Genomic DNA, 11169 nt, shown 5'->3' on the forward strand with positions numbered 1-11169 from the left:
AGTTCAGTTAAGCCGTTTACAAAATATGAATTCATAATTGGAACCCGCAAGCTGTGTCTTTTGGTTTGCAGCCATTATGCAATGCCAGATTGCAATATTCTTTTTCTATTCATCCTTTTAAATTTTAGTGCAGTGACAACAAGAATACAAACAAAAGTTTCATCATATCAGCAGAGGAGAGTACTGAAAAAAAGCTGTAAAAATAAGAGAACTTTTATGCTGTGTGGGCATATTTGCTCAGAGCTAGCTAGCTGCTTCACTTGCTTTTCCTGGGCAATAGTACAGGATATGAGTTACTCTAGAGTCTGGGTCAACTACTGTAAATATAGTGCATTCCTTGACAAGTGACAGCCCAATATCACCAAATTGGATGTTCTGTAAGTTATTGGTAAAAACAAACAAGTTACTAGTACATGAGTATGTTTTCTAACTAACATGTCAAGAATCAAGATCACCAAATGTTTAGGAAAATTATACTTGCTGCTAATTTTAGAGGGGTCACAATTATTTAAAATATTTTTTAAAAAATTCACTCCAAGAAAGAATATTTTTTATGCTGATTAAACAGATTCACACACCCGCCTTGTCTTTGACAAGATTCGAACACTTGACAACCTGTAAAGATAGCGAGAGAGATACTCCTACACCAAGAGGTGATGGTAATTTTCTTGTTTTTGTTGTAATGCGCTAGCTTAATTCTTTTAGACAATCTGAATCAAGACGATGGAGAAGCTATTAGAGTTTCAGTCGTGGTTAATCAGATTAAAATTGGAACAAATCGTATGAGACGGACCAAAAGAAATACAGATTTCGATCTTTCAAGAAATACGAACAATTGCAGTTGCATAACAGCACTGTTTAAATTCAGTAAACGTTCTTTCGAAACAAAACGGTGAAACACAAGTACAGTTGATACCCTACTAGTACTGATCAGAGAACTGAACACAACTACCAGGCCGGTGCCAATGTTCAGACAAACGCTATTAATCTCAGTATCTGATGGATAAAAAAACATGCAATAATCAGGTATTTCACCAAGCTTCTCAAAATGTCTATTTCAATTCACTGAAACATTATTAATTTCTGGACAAACATTCATATGTAGCATGTGCAAATTTACCTACTGGATCTTATTCACTCATAACCTAATTTTATGAACAACAATGGTCCCCTATATATTCACGCGCAACAACCAGCGGAGTCTCTAATTTACCCCGTGTTCTGCCAAAAACCACAAATTGCAATCCTGATATTGAAAGATAGACGGATAGCAGGCAGGGAATGAAAGACAACGCCTTAATCACAATTTATATCTGGTTCTTCTGAAGAAAAAAGTGAACTTAGCATGCAAGAGTGTATATTGAAATCATAAACCATGATTCTATCAATACTCATAGTTTGATTTTTGTAAACTGTGATGTGTTAAGAGTACATATATACTGTATGATTAGTATCATACTGATAATTGGTATGATTAATGATCTTGTATGAAACTATAATTTGTAAATTATGAATCTTGGTTTTTATCATATCTACTTTACAGTACTATGATGCACTCCTAGGAACTTAATTTATACACCGCTAGAAAAGTGGACATTTTTTATCAAATTTGACAAGTCGCAATAGCATGTAAAGATCAGTGATTGCACCGGCTTCTCAGAACAGAGAGTATTGAGCATTAGCAATCAATCTATGCGGGTGCCAATGCTCTGACAAATGTTAACTATATGATTTTATTGGAGCCTTCCTCTAACACCTTAAAATTTTAGATGAGCTGGTTACTCAACATAAGGTTCGATTCCCAGCTACCCCTGTTGACGGAGGAATCTGGTAACAACAAAGATTGAGGTTTCTCGCCGGAACTAAGATCTGTGACGATGGTTCTTTGCCGGAAACTTAAGCGGTGTGTAATTGATTGTGGTTGTTTTAGGCTGAGATTGATTAGAGTAAGTGGTGGCTCTCTTATCAGCTCTCAACTTCTTACCCTCTCAATGTGCCTACGTACCCTTTATATAGGGATCAAGCCTGTCGTAGTTCTCGTAGAACAAGAAGTCTAAAGAGTTTAGACTTCTTACTCCTAAGCCCAGTAGAAGCCTATCCGATATCCATCTTCCGCTAGCTTTAGGAATGTCCAACTATGAGGCCCAACCGCAAAGGCCCAAGGCTCGTCCGTAATCGTAGGACTTCACGGATAGTGCATCTCCCTGCGCAAGGATAACACTCCGCTACAGCTATCTCCCTTGATTTACGAACGCAGGTATAGCCACGGTTCACCCCAAATGCCAGACGCATCCCTGTCCCCCGAATGAGGATAACCCACCAGATAACAGGACAGGTGATCCCAAGCTCTTGGGTGCAAAGTGCAGGATGACTCCAAAGTTCTCCAACGAGGACACCCATTGAATACAAGAACAGAGCTCCCAAAGCACACACCAAAGTAAACCCCACATCCCCAACGAGGACACCCGTTGAATACAGGAGGAGGCCTTCAATCATCAGGCATACCCCTGGAGGCCTTCAAGCTTTTCACGGACATCCCCCTCCTTGACCGTCTCAAGAAGGGAATTCTTCAAAGAGTACCTGCAACAAATACATTAGTAAAAATAACCTCCATTGCTCCTCTCCATGCAAGCTTTGTCCTGAATTCAACATCAAAAAGTATATAGATCAAACACAGGACGCGTCCTAACCAACTGGACGCGTCCTAACCTCCACAAATCCAACCCTGCTTTAATTATTTCTTACAACATGTAAAGTCACAGGACACGTCCTAGAATATAGGGCGCGTCCTTAACCTTATTAGACTTGCGCCGTCTCCTCTAAACCATCACGCACAACATTTCACTTTCAACGACACATCCTTGCTAAGGTAGGCGCGTCCTAAAGCATCTATCACCATAAGATTTCACCTGCCAAGCACTTTCATAATTATTGACGCATCCATAACGCCTGGGCGCGTCCTTCCTTGAACATGCACTCTTCTCGCCTCGTAACATATCCCTTCCCAAGTAGGCGCGTCCTCAATACTTGGACGCGTCCTCACTTTCACAACGCAACACTGAGTTTGACTGTAATTAGCCCGCGTTTGACCCGAGTCAATCCAATGCCAAATTTTGGGTATAGCAACTACCCCCCAAATTCCATTTGCAGTTAAAAATAAAATTGGAATTTCTTTCCAAGCGAAATTTGGCTCAAAATATGTGGACGCGTCATGACAGGAAGACGCGTCTTACTTTCAACTTCTGCATGTGGTGTACAGCTGTCGTCCTTAGAGTCGACCTTCTTCTACAAATACCCTAGTTGCACCATACCACCACCACCATCTCTTTTTCTCTCTCACACAACCGCCATTGCCGCCTTTTCAAGCAGGAGTTTCGAGGTCCAAATTCCGGTGATCTATCCAGCCATTTCCCTATTTCTTTAGCTCAATCCAACCGCCAACTCATAAGGTATACAAATCTTCCTTTACTTTCTTATTTAATTAAGTAAATCGAGTTTAATGAGCAAAAACCCGTTCATATGCTTCGAGTTTCCATGCACCATTCTTAGCTCTCCTTGTATGTATATGTGTATATATCTGTAACTATAACATGTTTTGCTTCCCTGATCTCCCAACTACATGTTTCTAGGATTTCATCATATTTCCCCCAAATTGTTAACAATCGATTAACCTTCCACGATTGTAATCATGTTGGACGCGTCTTCCCGATAGGACGCGCCCTCTTAAACATGTCTTAAGCTGTCCCAAACAAAGGTAATATAGGGCCAAGGGTTTATTAGGACGCGTCATTTGTAGCACACCCCCCTGCGGTAGATTTTCAGGACGCGCCCTTCCAATATCCTTCTTCCATCTTTCTTTTCCTTTTCTTTTTTTTTTTTTTTATAAATGGACGCGTCCTCAAATTTTTATTCATTCTTTTGCAGCTGGAGGACGCGTCCTCCTTCTCACCATTTCATCCATTCAAAGCCCTCAACAAACGCCTCGGAATCTACTCCCCACATCTGATAGCTTTTAAACCCGACTTTCCCAACATCCACAGGACAAACTCCTTCCTTAGAGCAGAAAGACGCGTCTTTCGTTCCCTTAAATCAAAAAACTCTATAATGTCTGATTCCACCTCCGACTCTATGGACCATGTTCCCATAATTTCAAGAATGGAAAAGAAGGGAGTCAAAAGGCAAAGAACTCCAACTCTCCATACAAGTGCCGCCATCGAAGATTGGACGGACGACGAAATTATCCCTTCTACAAGCCAAAAACCTCAAGGAATGGCCATTTCTGATATGGACGCGTCAAACACGCATGACGCGTCATCTTCCCAGGGCGCGGCTCCTTCTGGGGACGCGTCCCCACATAGTGTAAGTGAATTCGAAAGAAGGATTCCTGACCCTGAGACGTATCCCGTATCTCCTCAAAAGTCTGATCCTCCCCTAGAGCATTGGGAACCTTTAGACGTAGAAATAGATTGTGACTGGGCAAGGTTCGGTACCCTTACTGAAGCAGAAAAGAATGCCAGAAGGAAAAGAGAGGGTAAGCTGGCATGTGTAGCTCTTGATTCTACTGCATCTAACCTGTAAATCCAGTGGCACATGAATTACTACGACATGGAAGGCATCTGGGCGCGCCCTCTTCGAACCATGAGGCCACATGTTTTTAACATTGGAAATCAAAGGATTCCCCGAATGGTGCTTACTCCAAAACTGATTTCCTTAGGCGTGGGCGCGCCCTTGCACCCATACATTAAGAAGATCCTGAAGTGGTATGACGTCGCTCCGATCCAGTTGTCTCCAAACTCATATAAACTGGCTTGGGCTTTGTACATGATGTATCACAACCTCAGGCTGGGCGCGCCCTCTATGAAGGAATTCAGCTTCTTTTTCAGCATAAGAAAATCAATTCCTGGTTATCACATCTTCATTGTCAACAAGTGGCTGAACAACAAGGGATTTAATTAAGGCAAGATCAGCCATGAAAGGGATTGGAAAGAACCCTTCTTTTATATCTATGACGTCAAGAGATCTCGTGTTCGTTTCAACCTAGAACCAAGTAAGTAACTCAAAAACATGTTTTCATATACAGGACGCGCCCTCTTGTTATGGCGCGTCCTCCCTTCTTTCTTTAACAAATTCTTACCATCCTTTATCTCTAGACAAAAGAGTCCAGAAAGAACTATCAGGGAAAAAGAAAAAGAGGGCAGACAAGGTTCTCCAGTATGCAGAGAAGCATTTTAACCTCAAAGACATGATTACAGAAAACAACCTCAAGCTAGTGGGCGCGTTATCACCCCGGGTTGGCTCTATTTGCAAGTTCCGTGAATTTCATAACGGCAAACCTGTTCTCTCAACTTCAGAAAAAACCAGGGGCCTCAGTGCCGCAGAAGTGGTCAAGATTGACATTAGTAAGCAATTCAACTTAGAACAAAGTAAGTTTAAGTGAGGGAGGACGCGTCATAAATTTTGGACGCGTCCACAGCTACAAAAATTAGCTCCCCATTCAAAAAATGTTAACTTACATAAGAATCGAAGGTGTTTCATGCACATACATCTGCTAAGGGCGCGTTTTTCCACAGGACGCGTCCTTCTTGTTTTATATTCCTACAGCTCAAGTTTTTCCATAACCTGTCACAACCAACATGTCTCTAGAAAGGACGCGCCATATGTGTAGGGCGCGTCATTCTTTGCATATATGCATTACTTATGTCTTTCATTTTCCTGATTATACCTTTATGCATTTACTCATTTTGGTTACCATCTTTTCATGTACCTTCTTACTTTTAATCTACCATGCATGTAGAATTCTGTATCACAACATGGGCGCGTCTTGCTCCCTGGACGCGTCTTAGAGCCTTTAACTAATATCTTTTCCTGTTTCTATTACAGATATGGCCTCACTCCCCAAAGGATTCACAATTGGGGCCTCCAAAAAACTAAGGGCAAAGAAACAGACTCCTACAAAGATCGATCCAAAGGCAAAAACCCCAACTCCTATTGCAACTCCTTCTCCTCCTCCCAAGATAATCGACACCACTGTGCTAGACATTCCTGAAAGCATGGAGGACGCGCCCTCAAAGTGTCAAAAGACTGTCCCTGATGACCAGTCTTTCGTTCTCAGATACCTAGGCGCGTCCTCTGTTGGAAATTTCACAGAGGATGAAGTCAGAGGTTGGACTTTCAGAACGGAGCAGCAAACGGAGGAGGCCATGGTCAAGGCTGCAGCCGAGCTTCACCTGCATGCCAGGCAGAGTGCTAACATGGCTGCCAGGCTTAGGGCGCGTCTTGCTGTTACAGACACTGCAAAGAGCCAGGCCGAAGACAAGGTCAAATCTCTGGAAAAACACATTGCCCTGCTTACCCAAGAAAAAGATGCTGAAATCAGACGCCTAGAGGGGGAGAGGACGCGTCTGGAGATGGAAAAAGTTGTGTTGGAAGGCAATGTCTCCACAATGGAGAAGCAAATGGACAGCGTCATCGCCCTGAATTCCACCATGCAGCTGGAGCTTGACACCCTGAATGATGATAGGATGCATGGATGGACAGAGGAGAAAAAACTGGTTTATCAGCACGGTTTCCAGGCTGGATTTGAAGAATGGTGCTCTGGGTTCATTGCCAACGATCCAGAGTATACATTCTCAAAGTTTGATGCAGATACCCAGATATGGGTAAATGATTTCAGGGTCAGGGTCGCAGAATCCATCAAGAACAAGAGGATTTTTCTGGGCTTAGAAGTAGAGGACGCGTCCCCTGATCCTGCCCCACTTCAGACTCAGCCTCCCCCTGCAGAAGGCCAAGACAAGACACAGGACGCGCCTCCTACTTAGGACGCATCCTTTATCTTTTATGTATTTGAACTATTTAAGGGTGCGGGCCCCTTGAAGCCTTGCAAGTTGTAAAGACTATTTTTGAACATTCACTTGCACTTTTTTTTTCTCAATCATTTACATGGGCGCGCCTGGTGTTTAGGGCGCGTCGCCTTTGACTAATTTATCATTTTTACTCCTGTCAAGAAAATATCCATTGTGGGCGCGTCCTCTCTAGTTGGACGCGTCTTTGTTTGTTTTGGAAAGTGCATGAGCACGACAATACATTGTACTTGTGTGTTTAACCAATGCACAAGGCACGATGGGGCGCGTCCTAACTGTTTGTCATGCCTTAATGTTCTCTTAGAAATATTTTATGGTAGGGACTTGCTTTTATTTTTAAATTAAGAGCATCAACCAATATTACTTGGGCGCGTCCTTGGAAATAGTACACTTCCTAGTTACATTTTTACTCAAGTTCTATTGTCCCTTTTAGCAGCCACTACTTCAGTTAACATCCACATAGAACTATCAATCAAGACGCGCCTCACCTTTGATCCAAAACAAATCATCCTTCACGCAGGACGCGTCTGTGACAAGCACTTTTTCTTTTTTACTTATGTTGTCAATATCACAGTAACATCCAGTCTAAAGGAGCATCAACCAAGATAACTTGAGCGCGTCCTCTAAAATAGTACATTTTTTCTTGAGTTTCATTTATATAAAACCCTAACTTAGGGCGCGTCCTACATTTAGGACGCGTCATGAGACCAAGCAAACTGAGCAAATATCCCTTAGGAAAGTTTCAAAATTTTATTTATAATGCGCTCTGATGTCAAAAGTGCACCAGTCCCACGGCTACTATGCTCTGTGGGGAAATTATTTCTAAAAAATGACCCTTCAACTAGTCCCAAGGTAAGTAGTACATGCACTACCCCCCTAGGCTAGGAGGAATTTATTTAATTCTAGCCTATAAACTGGGCATAAACCAAAATGATAAAAGAAATATGCAAGGGTCCAAAGCCACACCTTACTGGTAATACTTTCGGAGATGTTCCGCATTCCAAGCTCGCGGAACTAGCTTCCCGTCCATATCTTCAAGGTGATAAGTCCCCTTCCACAGGATAGACTTTATTCTGTACGGTCCTTCCCAATTAGCTCCAAAAACTCCATGTTGGGGGTTCTTTGTATTGGGCATCACTTTCCTAAGTACCAAATCTCCCACCTTCAGCAATTGTCCCTTTACCTTCTTGTTATAATACCTTGCGGCGTGTTGCTGATACGCCGCTAGCCTTAGCTGAGAATTTTCCCTCGTCTCCTCTAAGAGATCTAAATGAAGCCTTTGATTAATCTCAGCATCTTCTTTCCTATAACAATCTCTACGAAGTGATCCCGATCTGACTTCCACGGGGACCATAGCTTCATAGCCGTAAGTCAGCATAAACGGCGTTTCTCCCGTAGTAGATCGTGGCGTAGTGTTATATGACCACATCACCTTCGGGAGTTCTGCAGGCCAATTCCCTTTACGTTCCTCTAGCTTGGTTTTGAGGGTATGCTTTATTATCTTGTTAACAGCTTCTGTTTGTCCATTACTTTGAGGATGATAAACCGCTGCAAACTCCTTCTTGATTTTCAATTCCTCACATAATTGTCGCAACTCCTTGCTATCAAACTGCTTTCCATTGTCGGAAACAAGCTTGTAAGGGATTTCAAACCTGCATACAATTGAGTTGAAAACAAAATCCCTGATTTTCTTTGCGGTGATAGTAGCCAGTAGCATAGCTTCCGCCCATTTAGTAAAGTAATCGACCGCAACCACTGCATACTTGACGTCTCCTTTAGCTTTCGGCAATTCTCCGATAAGATCAATTCCCCACATGGTGAACGATCATGGGCTTGCCATAGGCGTCAGGAGTGTAGCCGACATAGACGAGTAGTTTGCAAAGCGCTGGCAGCGATCACATGCCTTGACGAAATTTGTAGCGTCTTCTCTCATTGTGGGCCAATAATACCCTTGTCGCAACACTTTCATTGTCAACGAGTTACCCCCCGAGTGATTGCCACAGATTCCTTCATGCACCTCTCTTAGGATATAATTTCCTTCTTCTTCTTCGACACACCTGAGCAAAGGTTGGTTGAACCCTCTCTTGTATAGGACTTCATCGTATATCACATATCTTGCGGCTTGATAACGAAGTCGACGAGCCATAAACTTATCTTCGGGGAGTGTTCCCTTGTGAATGTAAGCTAGAATGGGCGTCATCCATGTTTCCTTGGGAGCCTCATCCACTTGCATAGTTTCTATCTCTGGGATACTAGGAACCTCCTGGATTTCAAGAGGGATGGATCCTAACAATACAGCCTCTTGTTGCGATCCCATTTTTGCCAGAGCATCCGCATTACTGTTTTTCTCCCGCGGAACGCATTCCAATCTAACTTCTTTGAACATTCCAATCAGGCGCTGTGTACATCTCAAGTATAATTCTGTTCGCGGGCCTCTCGCTTGAAATCCCCCATTCACCTGATTCACTACCAACTCTGAGTCACTTCTTGCAATTAAATTTCGCACCCCCATTTCCAAAGCGATTTTTAGGCCATTAATCAGCGCCTCGTACTCCGCATCATTATTAGTTGCATAAAACTTGAAATGAATTGCGCTCATCAGGTGGTGACCTTCCGGAGACACAAGTACTATACCCGCACCTGCTCCTCCATTGTTAACCGCCCCATCCACATGCAAGATCCACCAAGGATGCGGAAACTCTTCCAAAGACTCCTCGGCATGAGGTGGATGTAGCATTACCAAAGCTTTATCATCAATTTCATAATCAAATTCCAACAAGAAATCGGCTAAGGCTTGCCCTTTTATCGCTGTTCGAGGTACATATTCCAAATCAAACTGTCCCAACTCCAAAGCCCATTTCAGCATTCTGCCTGATGACTCTGGTTTGTGCAGGACCTGTCGCAGTGGGTACGCTGTACGAACTTCAACTCTATGGGCTTGAAAATACGGCCGCAATTTTCTTGACGCAAGAATTAGGGCGTAAACCAGTTTCTCCATATTTGTGTAGCGAGTTTCAGCGTCGTGTAACCGCTTGCTCACGTAGTACACTGGTGATTGCTGCCCATCTTCCTCTCTTACCAGAACTGCACTGATCGAATATTCAGAAACTGCGAGGTACAGTATTAGATTTTCCCCATCCAACGGCTTTGACAACATGGGAGGATGTCCCAGTTGCTCCTTGATTCTTTTGAAAGCCTCTTCACATTCTGACGTCCATATAAAGTCTTTCCCAGCTAATTTAAACGCCTTGAAAAACTCCTTGCATCTATCAGACGACTTGGAAACAAATCGATTTAACGCGGCGATTCTCCCAGTCAAACTCTGAACCTGTTTCACATTGGTGGGCGACTTCATATCCAATAATGCCTTGATCTTTGCGGGGTTGGCCTCAATTCCCCTGTGGTTGACAATGAACCCGAGAAACTTGCCCGACTCCACGCCGAACACACATTTTTGCGGATTTAATTTCATACGAAACCTCCTCAGAATATTAAACATCTCCATCAGGTGCTTGATGTGGTCACTCGTCACCTCAGATTTCACCAGCATATCATCCACATACACTTCCATAGTTCTCCCGATTTGATCTTTGAACATCATGTTTACCAACCGCTGGTAGGTTGCGCCAGCATTAATCAAACCAAACGGCATTTCTATGTAAAATTATAACCCCCTGTCCGTAATAAAGGATGTATGTTCTTGATCGGGGCCATACATCGGAATTTGATTGTAACCGGAGTATGCATCCATAAAACTCAACAACGCATGCCCCGCCGTCGCGTCAACCAACTGATCGATTCTTGGCAGCGGGAAGCTATCCTTTGGACATGCCTTATTGAGATCCGTGAAATCCACACATGTCCTCCACTTCCCATTCGGTTTCTTCACCAGTACCGGATTTGCAAGCCATTCGGGGTAGAAGGATTCTTTGATTAGCCCCACCTCCAACAACCGGTCCACTTCTTCTTTTAATGCTATTGCCCTTTCTCCCCTTACCGGGCGGCGTTTCTGACGCATGCCCTTACAATTCAGAAGGATATTCAAACGGTGACACATTACTTCTGGGTCGATTCCTATCATATCTGAATGACTCCATGCAAAAACATCAAGATTTGTAATTAGGAAGTGGGCAAGACTTCTTCTCATTTCATCAGCTAACTGGGACCCCACTTTCAAAACCTTGCTTGGGTCACTTCTATCAACCGGTTTGGATATTGTGTCTTCGGCTGGTCCCGTTTTTTCGGCGGGCATAGGGATCCTGGGATCCAAATCGAAATCAAAGTCTCGGGGGTCTTCAACTTCCATTTT

The 11169-nt window shown here is 43.2% G+C and overlaps 1 protein-coding gene across 1 annotated transcript; it reads right to left on the reverse strand.

Moving 5' to 3' along the window:
* Positions 1 to 7827: 7827 nt before the first annotated feature.
* LOC141686489 (uncharacterized) lies at positions 7828 to 10431 on the reverse strand. The gene is made up of 6 exons (XM_074491523.1): positions 9732 to 10431; positions 9121 to 9500; positions 8918 to 9030; positions 8285 to 8512; positions 8044 to 8164; positions 7828 to 7911 (listed from the first exon to the last, which is right to left on the reverse strand). The coding sequence occupies exons 1-6, from the start codon at positions 10429 to 10431 to the stop codon at positions 7828 to 7830; spliced, it is 1626 nt and encodes a 541-aa protein (XP_074347624.1).
* Between the last annotated feature and the right edge of the window lie 738 nt (positions 10432 to 11169).

This window comes from Apium graveolens, chromosome 9, assembly GCF_009905375.1.
Source record: "Apium graveolens cultivar Ventura chromosome 9, ASM990537v1, whole genome shotgun sequence".
Classification (NCBI taxonomy): domain Eukaryota; kingdom Viridiplantae; phylum Streptophyta; class Magnoliopsida; order Apiales; family Apiaceae; genus Apium; species Apium graveolens.

Excerpts from the sequence above, each read along its gene's own strand:
- LOC141686489 (XM_074491523.1), bottom strand. The coding sequence starts at position 10,431 with ATGGAAGTGTATGTGGATGATATGCTGGTGAAATCTGAGGTGACGAGT. Across the intron at positions 8,513-8,917 it reads TTCAACCAACCTTTGCTCAG|GTTTGAAATCCCTTACAAGC; the intron begins GTGTGTCGAAGA and ends AATTGTATGCAG. Across the intron at positions 7,912-8,043 it reads CAAGGTATTATAACAAGAAG|GGGACTTATCACCTTGAAGA; the intron begins GTAAAGGGACAA and ends ATCCTGTGGAAG.